This window comes from Mustelus asterias, chromosome 1, assembly GCF_964213995.1.
Source record: "Mustelus asterias chromosome 1, sMusAst1.hap1.1, whole genome shotgun sequence".
NCBI lineage: Eukaryota > Metazoa > Chordata > Chondrichthyes > Carcharhiniformes > Triakidae > Mustelus > Mustelus asterias.
The window spans coordinates 54,061,782-54,077,895 of record NC_135801.1 but is presented as its reverse complement, the minus strand read 5'-3'; the positions used below and the strand labels follow the sequence as shown (position 1 = coordinate 54,077,895).

The 16,114-nt window shown below is 46.8% G+C and overlaps 1 protein-coding gene across 1 annotated transcript in view; it reads right to left on the bottom strand.

Moving 5' to 3' along the window:
* ednraa (endothelin receptor type Aa) overlaps positions 1–16,114 on the bottom strand; it is a 64,332-nt gene that overhangs the window by 28,259 nt on the left and 19,959 nt on the right. Inside the window, exon 3 of the mRNA XM_078212333.1 lies at positions 12,969–13,167. Within this exon, the coding sequence (XP_078068459.1) occupies positions 12,969–13,167 (199 nt within the window). The remainder of the gene's footprint in view (positions 1–12,968; positions 13,168–16,114) is intronic.

Below are 16,114 nucleotides of genomic sequence, written 5' to 3'. Positions count from 1 at the left end.
ACTACACCCACCTGGGCCATCAGAGCGAGGACGGATCAAGAAACAGGTGAATGATGGGATGGAGGTCATAGGGGAGGATGTTGGCGGGTTGCTAGCAAGTGAAGGAGGGGGTGGCTTTCAATGGCCCCCTTCCTGATGTGGAGATGCTGACGTTGGACTGGGGTAAACACAGTAAGAAGTCTCACAACACCAGGTTAAAGTCCAACAGGTTTATTTGGTAGCACAAGCCACTAGCTTTCGGAGCGCTGCTCCTTCATCAGGTGAGTGGGATTTCAGTTTGAAATTTTCAGTTTGATTTCAACTGAAATCCCACTTACCTGATGAAGGAGCAGTGCTCCGAAAGCTAGTGGCTTGTGCTACCAAATAAACCTGTTGGACTTTAACCTGGTGTTGTGAGACCCCTTCCTGATGCCAGGTTCCTGGATCAGGCGCTGAATGTTTTTCAACAAGGAACACTCAAGTGACATTATTATTTTTATATGAAAAAGAATTTTACAGAATAGATTGGAATACAATGAGATCTGAATTCTGTCCATTCTTATATCACAGTTAAAATAACTCAGATTGTAGTTTACAGTTGGCCTTGTGGGGAGTTAGAGGAAATGGACATGGTACTTACTATGTGTAAGATTACAGTCACCAATATGCACAATAAGGACTTCCATTGTTATGGAACCAGGTGACATGAGATAGAGCTTAATTTTGAGGTCAGTGGTGAGTATCCGGTGCCTATCATTTATTAGATTTATACTTGCTCACACACTTTCTATTCTCTTTTGCACTGGAACTTGCTATGATTAGAAAACCATTTCTACGGGAGTTAAACGACCTATGTGAACAGGGCAAGCAGCTGTGTGTGTCCTTAACCAATGCAAATCATGCATAGAAAGTGAAATGAGTAGGAAGAAAAATAGGATTAAGAGGAAGAAATTAATGGGATAAATCTTTTTTTCAGATCTCCAATAATAGCTCAAAGCTGAGGTAATGAAAGCCACACTTCTAATGATTTATTTACAGTGCTAGAATTGTCTGGCAGTAATTACAACATGTCACCCCATTAAAAAAATAGCTTATGCTGGAATAGGCAAGCCTTTTGGCATGTTTAGTGGGTATCTGTCACATATTAAAGCACCTTCACACATTTCTGTTTCAATATTGAGTCTCTTAGCAAGTCTCTTCAGTTGCCTTTATTTTCAAATGGCTGTTTAATGTTAATATTTCATGGTGGGTTTTGATGTGATCTTTCTGTGCCAGATGTTGTTTCCTCCTGTTCCGAAAAATTTTTTTTTGGATTTTTGAAACAATAACAATAAAATCAGCAAAAAAGCCACTGTAATAGAAAACGTTCCTGGAGGAGCAGGCAAGTCATACAGCAGCCGGAATTTTCTCTTTTTTTGACTACGTGTCAATTCAGGCAGGACAAACAGTGTGTAGCTCGCCAGGGGCACTGCTGGCATTTCCCGCTATATTCTTGTGACGGATAGTCAAAAACTACTGTGGAGGCGGGACCGCGACATCACGCTGATGGGCAGGTTCTGAATGAACCCTGCCAGCAACTTTGCCACTTGTCAGATCAGGATGCCCTTTGCTCTGAAAAAAATAAAAATAAAAGCAGGATTTCCCCCTCCCCCACATACATGGGATCCACGTCATGGGCATGGGGCAATGCCAGGGGTGGTTCTAGGGGGCAGATGACCCTCTCATCCCCCCCCCATCCCAACCTCCCCTGGGGGGTGTACTTACCTATGTGCCCTGCTAGTTCTCCTTGCCAGGTCCCCATTTATCAATTCTTTTACAAACCCGCTGAGGTGAGGGAATTCTTAACACAGGGGGATGATACAGTGGGGAGGCCTGCTAATGACATAGAACATAAGAACATAAGAAATAGGAGCAGGAGTAGGCCATCTAGCCCCTCGAGCCTGCCCCGCCATTCAATAAGGTCATGGCTGATCTGAAGTGAATCATTTCCACTTACCCGCCTGCTCCCCATAACCCTTAATTCCCCTACCGATCAGAAATCCATCTCTCCGTGACTTAAACATATTCAACGAGGTAGCCTCCACCACTTCAGTGGGCAGAGAATTCCAGAGATTCACCACCCTCTGAGAGAAAAAGTTCCTTCTCAACTCTGTCCTAAACTGACCTCCCTTTATTTTGAGGCTGTGCCCTCTAGTTCTGGTTTCCTTTCTAAGTGGAAAGAATCTCTCCACTTCTACCCTATCCAGCCCCTTCATTATCTTATATGCCTCTATAAGATCACCCCTCAGCCTTCTAAACTCCAACGAGTACAAACCTAATCTGCTCAATCTCTCCTCATAATCTACACCCCTCATCTCCGGTATCAACCTGGTGAACCTTCTCTGCACTCCCTCCAAGGCCAATATATCCTTTCGCAAGTAAGGGGACCAAAACTGCACACAGTGTTCCAGCTGCGGCCTCACCAATGCCTTGTACAGATGCAGCAAGACTTCTCTGCTTTTATATTCTATCCCCCTCACGATAAATGCCAACATCACATTTGCCTCCTTGATCACCTGTTGTACTTGCAGACTGAGTTTTTGCGACTCATGCACAACGACCCCCAGGTCCCTTTGCACTGTAGCATGTTGTAATTTTTTTCCATTTAAATAATAATCCAATTTGCTATTATTTCTTCCAAAGTGAATAACCTCGCATTTGCCAACGTTATACTCCATCTGCCAGATCCTCGCCCACTCACTCAGCCTATTCAAATCTCTCTGCAGACCTTCCGCTTCCTCCACGCAATTCACTTTCCCACTTATCTTTGTGTCGTCAGCAAACTTTGTTACCCTACACTCAGTCCCCTCCTCCAGATCATCTATGTAAATAGTAAACAGTTGAGGCCCCAGTACCGATCCCTGCGGCACGCCACTAGTTACCATCTGCCAACCAGAAAAGCACCCATTTATTCCAACTCTCTGCTTCCTGTTGGATAGCCAATCCCCAATCCACGCTAACACCCTACCCTCAACTTCGCGTGCCCCAATCTTCTGCAGCAACCTTTTGTGAGACACCTTATCGAATGCCTTTTGGAAATCCAAAAACACATCTACCAGTTCCCCTCCGTCAACTGCACTAGTCACATCTTCATAAAAATCCAGTAAGTTCATCAAACACGACTTTCCTCTCATGAATCCATGCTGCGTCTGCTTGATCGAACCATTCTTATCCAGATGACCTGCTATTTCTTCTTTAATGATGGATTCTAGCATTTTCCCAACTACAGACAAGCTAACCGGCCTGTAATTACCCGCCTTTTGTCTACTTCCTTTTTTAAACAGCGGCGTAACAGTAGCCCAATCAGCTGGCACTACCCCAGAGTCCAGTGAATTGTGATAAATAACCACTAACGCATCCGCTATTACCACTGACATTTCTTTCAGTACCCTGGGATGCATTCCATCCGGGCCCGGGGACTTGTCCACCTTCAGTCCCGTTAGTCTACCAAGCACTGCCTCTCTAGTAACAATAATTGTATTGAGTACCTCTCCTCCTACCAACACTCGATCGTTAATATTCGGTAAACTATTTGTGTCTTCCACCATGAAGACCGACACAAAAAACCTATTTAAAGTCTCAGCCATTTCCTCGTTTTCCACTATTAAATCCCCCCTCTCGTCCTCCAAGGGTCCAACATTCACTCTAGCCACTCTATTCCTTTTTATATATTTGTAAAAACTTTTACTATTATTTTTTATGTTTAGAGCTAGTTTAGTTTCATAATCTATCTTTCCTTTCTTTATCGCTTTCTTAGTCATTCTTTGTTGTTTTTTAAAGCTTTCCCAATCTTCTAAGTCTCCACTATTTTTGGCCACTCTGTACGCATCGATTTTTAATTTAATACTCTCCTTTATTTCCTTCGTTATCCACGGCTGGCTATCCCTTTTCTTACAGTCCTTCTTTATCACCGGAATATATTTTTGCCGAGTACTGAAAAAGATCTCCGTTAAAATCCTCCATTGTTCCTCAGCTGTCCTACCTACCAGTCTGCTCTCCCAGTCCACCCTAGCCAATTCAGCCCTCATCCTATCGTACTCCCCTCTGTTCAAGCAGAGGACATTGGTTTGGGACCCTACTTTCTCCCCCTCCATCTGCACCAGACGTTCGACCAGATTGTGATCACTCAAGAGGGTCCTTCACAAGAAGATCCTTAATTCTACCTGTCTCGTTACACATTACCAGATCTAAGATAACTCGTTCCCTCGTAGGTTCTGTAACATACTGTTCAAGGAAACTATCCCGACAGCATTCTAAGAACTCTTCCTCCATCCCACCACGTCTAACTTGAGTCAGCCAATCAATATGCAGGTTAAAATCCCCCATGATTATTGCCGTTCCGTTTTTGCACGCATCCATTATTTGTTTGTTTATAGCCCTCCCCACCTCAACATTATTATTTGGGGCCTATAGACCTCGCCTACTAGTGTCTTTCTCCCCCTACTATTCCTTATCTCCACCCATAATGACTCCACGTTTTGCTCCTTAGAGCCTATGTCATCCCTCACTACTACCCTGATATTATCCTTTATTAACAGAGCTACCCCACCACCTTTTCCACCCTGTCTATCCTTCCTAAATGCCTGATACCCCTGGATATTCATTCCCAGTCCTGGTCACCCTGTAACCACGTTTCTGTAATGGCCACTAGATCATACCCATTTGTGCTGATTTGTGCCATCAACTCATTTACTTTGTTCCGAGTGCTTCGTGCATTCAGGCAAGGTGTCCTTATTCCAGCTTTTATCTGGACCCGAATTGTTGAAATGTTATTAACCTCCTTCCTCTTACACTGTCTATAACCCTTCTCTGTTTGCGAGCTAACTTCCTCGCTCCCAGTCACCTCGTCTCGATCCCCTCCCCCCAACCTATCTAGTTTAAATTCTCCCCAGTAGCCTTAGCCAACCTTCCCGCCAGGACATTGGTCCCCCTGGGATTCAAGTGCCACCTGTTTTTTGTGTACAGGTCACACCTACCCCTGAAGAAGTCCCAATGGTCCAGGAACCTGAATCCCTGCCCCCTGCACCAGTCCCTCAGCCATACATTCATCCTCCACCTCACTCCATTTCTGTCCTCACCTTCCCGTGGCACAGGCAGCAATCCTGAGATTACTACCCTTGCTTTCCTTCTTCTCAGCTGTCTTCCTAATTCCCTATATCTCTTTTCATGACCCCTTCCCCCTTCCTACCCACATCAACGGTACCAATATGTACCGCTACCTCTGGCTCTTCTCCCTCCCACCTCAGGATTTCTGGGACTCGCCCAGCGACATCCTGGATCCCGGCCCCAGGGAGGCAGACCACCATGCGAGACTCCCGCCTGCCTCCGCAAAAACATCTGTCCGTCCCCCTTACTGTCGAGTCCCCGATCAACACTGCCGTCCTCCGCTTTTCCTTAGCCCTCTGAGTTACAGGGCTGGCCTCCACTCTGGAGACACGGCCACTGCTGCTTCCCCCAGGCAGGCTGTCCCCCCCAGCAGTACTCAGGCAGGAGTACTTGTTGTGTAGGGGCACATCCACTGGGGTGCTCTCTGTCATCCGCGCTTTCCCCTTCCTGGCTGTTACCCACTTGTCTGACTCCCGTGGCCCCGGTGTAACCATGTTTCTGTAACTGGTATCCTGGATATATTTAAATGTATGATCATGGGTTTCTCAACCTTTCATAGTGGGAACACCATTATGTCATTGGCAAGGGGCTGTCTCACTGGGAAATTCCGCCAAGGTAAATGCTGTTTTGGGACTCCTGTTGAATTCTCCACCCTATTGCCCACCAAAACCGAGGGAGAAAAATCTCACCAGTAGCTTCCAGATTCCTGTGTTTAATTGCACATGCACAGTCATCGGGAGTTGCTGCCTGATTTAATTTTTAACTACAGAACACAGCCTGCCTTATCATTAATTTTACCACAAAATTCTGTCCACTATATAAGATACTCGGCAGAAATGGTATCATCGAGATTTGGGTTTGCTGACAAGCTAGGGAGAGTCTTACCAAAAAATGTCAGAGGCTGGAATTTTACCGCTCGCAGAACGGCATTCTCCGTGGCCTCGGATGGGATCTTACGAACCTTACGAGGCGGTAAATTTCCGGCAAGAGGGTTGTTTCAAGTGAGAAAACTGACGTGTTTCTCTCTAAATCTTCTGAAACTTGCCAAAATAAAGCAAGGGGGAGTGTTTCACACAGTCTTGCAGGATACAGGGCCTCAACATCAGCAAAACTCGGCTGCACAGAGACTGGGCGCCATCTTTAAAGGGCACCCCAATCATAGAAACCCTACAGTGCAGAAGGAGGCCATTCGGCCCATTGAGTCTGCACCGACCACAATCCCACCCAGGCCCTACCCCCACATATTTTACCCGCTAATCCCTCTAACCTACACATCCCAGGACTCTAAGGGGCAATTTTTTAACCTGGCCAATCAACCTAACCCACACATCTTTGGACTTTACTCATTTGAGTAAATTCCCACTGGGGCCCGGCCTCTGGCATTGGTTGACATCTTTGGGCTTTACTCATAAGCTGAGTAAAACCGCCCCCCACCCCCACTAACACCCCCAGCCCACCATAGAGATTTCAGGGCCTCACATCCCCATCCCCGATCAGAATTGGCATTTCTCTAAGCCCCCCCAATCATTGGCCCCTTCTCCCGCTTTCCCTTCCTGATCATCAGGTCCCTTATCCTCCTCCCCCCCGTACCCGATCATCATTGGCAACCCCAGCTCCTCTGTATGCTCCCAGCCACCACCTCATCTAAATGAATCCCCCCCATGAGGCTCCCACTGGGGCCCGGCCTTTGGCATAGGTTGACCTTACCAGGTTGGCACTGCTGGGTTGGCGCTGCCAGGTTGACATTGCCAGGATGGCATAGGCATAGTGTCACCCTCACTGTGCCAACCTGTGCCATGGGGCAGTGCCAGGCAGTATTGCCAGGGCACTGTCTGGCCATGTTCCTTTTCTCTGGGGGCTATACCTACCTTTACGCTCCCGGAGAGACACCCATGACAGGTTCAAATCGAGGTGAACCTGTTGTAAACTGCATCCTGAAAATATGCTGGGGACAAGATTTGACAAGGGGGTGGGTTAATAACATTTAAATCTATTCAAATTCATGTTATGGGCATGAACCTAATGACGTCGCTGGTGAGGTGCGGAGAAGATCCAAAATCGTGTTCTTGCCAGCGAGACTGGCAACTTCCGGATCTTGAGCTCCCACCAGCATTGGCACAGACAGTGAACATGGGCTCAAGATCACCCCTGATATATGGAGCCCTGAGAAAATACGTAGCATGGACCCATCATGCGTGACATGCCAATTCCTGTTCTGATGACCTTTCGGGAATCTGTCTAATGCACAATGCCGTTGCTTAGTTGGAAGACATTTGATTGTCATTGTTTCCAAATGAATATTCCCAACATATTTTCATATCAAAATAGATTTTTAAAAAGCAAAACACCCATAAAAAATAAGAGGAGGACAGAAACCGCACAGAAAGAGCATATCAAAAGCTACTATGGAACAACAGCATTGAACAAGTTTTTGAAACAACAACTGGAAAATTCAATCTGCTCCCTCAGGATCTTCTTTCTGACCGGAATGTTTCCTGGTGGGAAGCACAATCCCATTCCACTTGTTAGACAACAAGTAATGATGTGTGCTAGAATTTACATAAATGTGAGTTACATTGAAATATTAAATATAAACCCTAGCCAGAAGCCCACAGGATTTTACACTCCTGTCAATTTTACTCACCATTATAATCAATGACCTATTCCCTGAGATTTCCAACTGGGAATTTAGGTTAAAGTGTCCAAGAGCAACTTATGAGGATACTGAACCTAACTAAAATTCCGCATGGCCTGAATCTTGCTGGTGGGATTACTTCCTCTTATAGCTACCTATATCTGTGTCAGTGCTGATATCAGGGGTGGCACAGTGGTTAGCGCTGCTGCCTCACAGCGCCAGGGTTCGATTCCTGGCTTGGGTCACTGTCTGTGTGGAGTCTGCACGTTCTCCCCGTGTCTGCGTAGGTTTCATCCGGGTGCTCCGGTTTCCTCCCACAGTCTGAAAGACGTGCTGGTTAGGTGCATTGGCAATGCTAAATTTTCCCTCAGTGTACCCAAACAGGCGCCGGAGTGTGGCGACTAGGGGATTTTCACAGTAACTTCATTGCCGTGTTAATGTAAGCCTACTTGTGACTAATAAAAGATATCATTCGAGCCCTTCTCCTTGTTAAACTAGCAACCTATCAAATTGATCTGGGGCAGGTTTTTTGGCCCTTCCTGCCAGTGAGATCTTCAGTTTCCACCAAAGGCGAACCCCTTGTGGTGGGTTCTCTGGCATTCAGATGGGCAAGTCACACAAAATGGAGGGACGATTCTCCCAGCTCGCTGTGCTGCTCTAGTATCACAACGGGCCGGGAGGCATCGTTGGAGGCCGTTTCGCGGGCTCCCCACTGAGCACCATGGCCTCCGCGCATTTTAATATCATTAGCCTCTTCCCCCCTCTGCCAGGAGTGGTTCACTCCAGCGGGGCTTACAACAGCTCCCCACTAACAGGGAGCTGGAGTGAAAGGAGGCCTTGGAGGCCCCCCCCCCCCCCAAGAGGTCGGTGGTTGGGGGTGCTGCCCCCTGGGCATTGCCAGCCTGGCAGTGCCATTCTGGATCCCTGGCACTGCCCAAGGGGCAAAGTGACAATGCCCAAGATGTACCTTGGCACTGTCCACCAGGCATCTGGCGGGACTAGAGGGGGAAGGGGCCTATGGGGCGTGATTGGCTTGGGCGGAGGGGTCCCACTGCCAATCTGCAGTCGGGATCAGTGGCAGAGGGAAGGAGGATGGCGTTCGGACTGGCCATCGTGGCTGGAGGGAAAGGGGAATACCAGGGAGGTCGGGGATGCCAGTCAGGGACATTGGGGCTGGTGTGGAGTGGATGGCACAGGGCTGGCCCGAAAATGTGTGGGAGGTCAGCGATCGAGGGGGTGGGGGGTTCGGATGGCCAGCGACAGGGGAGTTTCGGGGCTGGCTAGTGATCTGGAGACCGGCAATGGGGTACCACTGCGCATGCGCCAATCTCGGCGCTGACAGATCAGCGCAAGTGCAGTGGCCCACTCCGCGCTATGCTGCCGGCCTCTCCAGCGGAAATAGGCCGATTTTCAGCGTGACTCTCCCTGAGGCACACTGCTTTGCTAGAGTGTGGGGGATTCATTGTGAAAATCCCGCGAAAAGAACCAGCGAGAGTTACTCCAGTTTTGACGCAAATCCGGCACTTCGAATTTTTTTTGGGAGAATCCCAGCCATGGGATTGGCAGGAGTGGACAATCCTGCCAGTGGCCAATGGTGAGCCACTCTGTTGCCAGTAGACACGCTACAGGGTGGTGGGGTGGGCGAGGGGACTGGAAAATCCGGCCCCTTGAATGCAAAGCTAGTTCTTATTTGAAGTTGAAAGGGTCTAAAATAGAAAATTAAATCAGTGATTTTTGATATTTACATCTCATACAGTCATAGAGGTTTACAGCATGAAAACAGGCCCTTCAGCCCAACTTGTCCATGCCGCCCTTTTTTTTTAAACCCCTAAGCATCCCAATTACCCGCCTTTGGCCCATATCCCTCTATACCCATCGTACCCACGTAACTGTCTAAATGCTTTTTAAAAGACAAAATTGTACCCGCCTCTACTACTTCTGGCAGCTTGTTCCAGACACTCACCACCCTCTGTGTGAAAAAATTGCCCCTCAGGACACTTTTGTATCTCTTCCCTCTCACCTTAAATCTATGCCCTTTAGTTTTAGACTCCCCTACCTTTGGGAAAAGATATTGACTAGCTGATATGTGCCCCTCATTATTTTATAGACCTCTATAAAAGATCACCCCTCAGCCTTCTACGCTCCAGAGAAAAAAATTCCAGTCTATCCAGCCTCTCCTTATAACTCAAACCATTAAATCCCGGTAGCATCCTAGTAAATCTTTTCTGCACTCTTTCTAGTTTAATAATATTCTTTCTATAATAGGGTGACCAGAATTGTACACAGTATTCCAAGTGTGGCCTTACCAATGTCTTGTACAATTTCAAAAATGTCCCAACTCCTGTATTCAATGTTCTGACCAATGAATGCCTTCTTCACCACTCTGTCCACCTGTGACTCCACTCTCAAGGAGCTATGAACATGTACCCCGAGATCTCTTTATTCTATAACTCTCCCCAATGCCTTACCATTAACTGAGTAAGTCCTGCCCTGGTTCAATCTACCAAAATGCATCATTTCGCTACCTCACCCTGGATCCCGTGAGATTCAACCTTATGCACCAACCTACCATGCACTATCTTGTCAAAGGCCTTGCTAAAGTCCACGTAGACAACATCAACTGCACTGCCCTTATCTACCTTCTTGGTTACCCCTTCAAAAAACGCAATCAAATTTGTGAGACATGACTTTCCACTCACAAAGCCATGCTGACTCCCTTATCAGTCCTTGTGTCTCTAAATGCCTGTAGATCCTGTCTTTCAAAATAACTTCCAGCAACTTACCCACCACAAATGTGAGGCTCACTGGCCTGTCGTTCCCAGGCTTTTCCCTGCAGCCCTTTTTAAACAAAGGCACAACATTTGCCACCCTCCAATCTACAGGCACCTCACTTGTGACTATCGATGATTCAAATATCTCTGCTAGGGGACCCGCAACTTCCTCCCTAGCCTCGCACAATGTCCTGGGATACACTTCATCAGGTCCTGGGGATTTATCTACCTTGATGCGCTTTAAGACTTCTAGCACCTCCTTCTCTGTAATATGTACACTCCTCAAGACCTTGCTATTTATTTCCTCAAGATCCGCAGATAGATGACATTGTTGGTCCTTAAGAGGCCCTACTCTTTTGGTCTTTATGTATTTGTAGAAGCTCTTTGGATTCTCCTTTGCCTTATCTGCCAAAACAATCTCATGTCCCCTTTTTGCCCTCCTGATTTCTCTCTTAACTCTATTCCTACACCCCCAATACTCTTCAAGGGATTCACTTGATCTCAGCTGCCTATGCATGTCATGTACCTCTTTCTTCTTCTTGACTAGGGCCTCAATATCCCGAGTCATCCAGGGTGCCCTACATCTACCAGCCTTGCCCTTCACTCTAAGAGGAATGTGCTTAACATGAACCCTGGTTAACACACTTTTGAAAGCCTTCCACTTACCAGATGTCTCTTTGCCTTCCTACAGACTCCCCCAATTAACTTTTGAAAGTTCCTGCTTGATAAAATTCTAAATTGGGGCAAGGCCAATTTTGATGGTAACTTTTAGGCCAGACCTATCATTCTCCATAGCTATCTTAAAACTAATAGAATTATGGCCGCTGGTCCCAAAGTGATCCCTCACTAATACTTCTGTCGCTTGCCCTTCCTTATTTCCCAAGAGGAAGTCAAGTTTTGCCCCCTCTCTAGTTGGGCCATCCACATACTGAATGAGAAATTCCTCCTGAATACACTCAACAAATTTCTCTCCATCCAACCCTCTAATACCATGGCTGTCCCAGTCAATGTTGGGAAAGTTAAAATCCCCTACTATTACCACCCTATTTTTCTTGGAGCTATCTGTAATCTCCTTACATATTTGCTCCTCAATTTCCCACTGACTATTTGGGGGCCTATAGTACAACCCTAGCAAAGTGATTTCCCCCTTCTTATTTCTCAGTTCTACCCACATAGACTCAGTGGCCGAACCCTTGGATATATCTCCTCTCAGTACTGCTGTGATGTTTTCCCTAATCAAAAGTGCAACTCCCCCTCCTCTCTTACCTCCTGTTCTATCTTTCCTATAGCATCTGTACCCTGGAACATTGAGCTGCCAGTCCTGTCCCTCTCTTATCCATGTTTCAGTAATTGCTATAATATCCCAGTCCCACGTACCCATCCATGCCCTGAGTTCACCTGTCTTGTCCGTCAGGCCTCTAGCATTGAAATAAATGCAGTTTAATCTGGACTTCCCTTGCCCTTTGTCTTGCTTTTGCCTGATCTGTCAGGTACTAAGATTACTGACACTGCCTTTACTAATTAATGTGCTCTCTTTAACTTCTGTGCTGTCCTCAACATTCTCTTCTGTCTCCCTACTGCTTTGGGTCCCACCCCCCCTGCCAAACTAGTTAAAACCCTCCTGAGTGGCTCTAGCAAATCTCCCGCCAGGATGTTAGTCCCCTCCAGTTCAGGTGTAACCTGTCCCTTTTGAACAGGTCACCTCTTCCCCAGAAAAGATCCCATGATCCAAAAATCTAAATCCCTGCCCCCTGCACCAGCTCTCAAGCAATGCATTCAACTGTCTAATCTTCCTATTCCTACTCTCACTAACACGTGGCACAAGTCCAGAAATTACTACCCTGCACTTTAGCCTTCTGCCTAACTCTCTATATTCACATTTCAGGACCTCATCCCTTTTCCTACCTATGTCGTTGGTACCAATATGTACAACGACCTCTGGCTGCCCCCCCTCCCCCTTAAGAATGTCTTGCAATCGCTCAGAGACGTCCTTGACCCTGGCACTGGGGAGGCAGCACACCATCCTAGAGTCTCGATCACAGCCACAGGAACGCCTGTCTGTGCCTCTAACTAGCGAGTCCCCTATTACTACTGCTCGCTTGCTCTTTGCCTGACCCTGCTCTACAGCAGAACCAGCTGTGGTGCCACCGGCCTGGCTGCTGCTGGTATCTCCCCCAAAACAGTATCCAAAACGGTATACCTGTTTGAAAGGGGAATAGCCACAGAGACTCCTGCACTACCTGCCTGCATCTCCTGGCGGTCACCCATCTACCTGACTGAACCTGTGGTGTGACAACCTTCCTGTAACTAGTGTCTATCACACTCTCTGCCTCCTGTATGCTCCGCAGTGCGTCCACCTGCCGCTCCAACTGAACAATGCGTTCCTTACATATTGGGATAAAGCAGATACATTTACTAATCTTCAGAATAAGCCTTACCTTATTAAATTCTGTTCTTGGAAGAAGGAGACACACACTTAAGTTCTGTTCACCATACTGTATATTTTCTATGTCAAAGGCGATGGCTTCAGGAATAGCCAAGATGATAGACAGAATCCAGATACTAATGATCTCTAAGGCTGTCAGTAGGGGGACTCCGATTCCCTGAACCCGACTCCAGGAGACGACAGCCCGATACCTGTTTCGTAACAACAGAAGACTTAGTTAGATTTATTTCAGCAGAATGACTTCTTCCTTCCACGACCTATACAAAGTATTTAAGTGGAAGATATACAACACATACATTATATATGTATATTATATACATACACACACATATATGAGTGTGCTACAATACATAAATGTATTCCAATTATGACCAGAAGTGAAGTTTGACTATTACATTAACAATATATGAACTTCAAATTCCATTACTTCCCAAAAATACTGTCTGGCCCTGCCTGTTAATAGTTGCACTATAGAGAACTTACAGTACAGAAACAGGTCATTTGATCCAACTAGTCTTTTTAGGCTCTTATGCTACACAAGGGGCTCCTCCCGCTCTATTTACTTAATTTAACCCGAACAGCGTATCCTTCAATTCCTATCTCTCTTGTGCACTTTTCCAGCCACCACTTAAATGCGCTAATGCTATAAGACCATAAGACATAGGAGCGGAAGTAAGGCCATTCGGCCCATCGAGTCCACTCCACCATTCAATCATGGTTGATTTCAACTCCATTTACCCGCTCTCTCCCCATGGTGGAATTTTCCAACCATTCACCCCCCTCCCCGCCACCGCTGCAAGTGAGTACTGAGAATTTGATGCTAATCCAAATCTCCATTCACTGCAGCGGGACTGGAGAATTCCAGCCTATGTGTTCCAACTATCTTATGTGATAGCATGTTCTATATTCTCACCACTACTTGAACAAAGAAGTTTCTCCTGAACTCCCCACTTGATTTATTAGAGACTGTCTTATATTCTGTCACCCTCTGTGTGCCAATGGAAAATTGAGCCTCCAGGGAATTTGGGTGAATGAATCAAAGAAGCAACAAAGATTTCCGTCAGAGGCCCAGCAATTTCATCTCTCGTCTCCCTGAGCAGTCTAGGATAGATGCCATCAGGCCCTGAGGCTTTGTCAGTTTTAATGTTCCCTAAAAAACCTAACACTTCCTCCCTTGTAATGGAGATTTTCTCTAACGGGTCAACACCTCCCTCCGAGACACTCCCGGTTAACATGTCCCTCTCCTTTGTGAATACCGATGCAAAGTATTCATTTAGGATCTCCCCTATTCCCTTGGGTTCTAAGCATAATTCCCCTCCTTTGTCCCTGAGAGGTCCGATTTTCTCCCTGACAACTCTTTTGTCCCTAATCCTGCCTGCCAAGAACATCTCGTGACCTCATTTTGCCCTTCTAACTCCCCGTTTGAGTTCTTTCCTACTCTCTCTGTATTCCTCCAGAGCTCCATCTGTTTTCAGTTGCCTGGACTTAACGTTCGCCTCTCTTTTCATTTTAATCAGATCCTCAATTTCCCTAGTTATCCACGGCTCACAAATCCTACCTTTCCTATCCTTCCTTTTTACAGGCACATGCCCATCCTGCAGCCTTATCAATTGTTCCTTAAAAGACTCCCACATGCCAGATGTGGACTTACCCTTGAACATCCTCTCCCAATCAACGTCCACCAATTCCTGCCTAATCCGGCTATAGTTAGCCTTCCCCCAATTTAGCACCCTGCCCGTAGGACAGCACTCATCCTTGTCCATTACTATCCTAAAGTTAACAGAGTTGTGGTCACTATTTGCCACATGTTCCCCTACCGAAACTTTGATGACCTGACCAGGCTCATTTCCTAGAACTAGGTCCAGTATAGCCCCCTCTCTAGTCGGACTATCTACATACTGTTCCAAAGAACCTTCCAGTACGCATTTTACAAATTCCTCCCCGTCCGGAACCCCAGCTCTAAGCACTTTCCAGTCTATACCAGGGAAATTAAAGTCCCCCACTACAACAACCCTATTTTTTCTGCACCTATCTAGAATCTCCTGACATATCTTTTCCTCCACTTCCCGTGGGCTGTTGGGTGGTCTGTAGTACACCCCCAGCATAGTGACTGCATAGTGACGATCACGAGGGGTCACGGGCTCAAGGTGAGAGGGGCGAAGTATAACTCAGATATTAGAGGGATGTTTTTTTACACAGAGGGTGGTGGGGGCCTGGAATGCGCTGCCAAGTAGGGTAGTGGAGGCAGACACGCTGACATCGTTTAAGACTTACCTGGATAGTCACATGAGCAGCCTGGGAATGGAGGGATATAAACGGTTGGTCTAGTTGGACCAAGGAGCGGCACAGGCTTGGAGGGCTGAAGGGCCTATTTCCTGTGCTGTACTGTTCTTTGTTCTTTGAATCAGGATTACAGAACTGTATTCCTATTTCCAATTGCAGACTCGGGTGCAACTTTCCTTCTGAAAGTGTGGGATTGCACAGATATAAATATAAAGTTTAAAGTTTAATTATTAATGTCACAAGTAGGCTTACATTAACACTGCAATGAAGTTACTATGAAAAAACCCCAGTCGCCACACTCCGGCGCCTGTTCGGGTACACTGAGGGAGAATTTAGCATGGCCAATACACCTAACCAGCATGTCTTTCAGACTGTGGGAGGAAACTGGAGCATCCGGAGGAAACCCACGCAGACATGGGGAGAACGTGAAGACTCCACACAGACAGTGAACCAAGCCAGGAATAGAACCTGGGTCCCTGGCACTGTGAGGCAGCAGTGCTAACCACTGGGAGATCGGTGCATGTGCAGTGGTCAATTCAGTTCGCTGATGCCAGCTTCTTGGGTGGGACTAGGCCCCACCCCCCCCCCGCCACCCTTACCAGTGTGAATCCTCCGGCGGACTCTGTGAAACACAGAGTACAGATTCATTCAACTAAGTATTCCCAAATGACGGGTGGGAATATCTCCTGTTTTCCCATCCAATGTTGATTGGGAGAGGATGTTCGAGGGTAAGTCCATGTCTGGCATGTGGGAGTCTTTTAAGGAACAATTAATTTTTTTATGGGAAAATTGCCCCCTTTGTATTGTCCGGAAATTCTGGAACTGTTCCCTGTACACAAACGTCCAGATCATTTT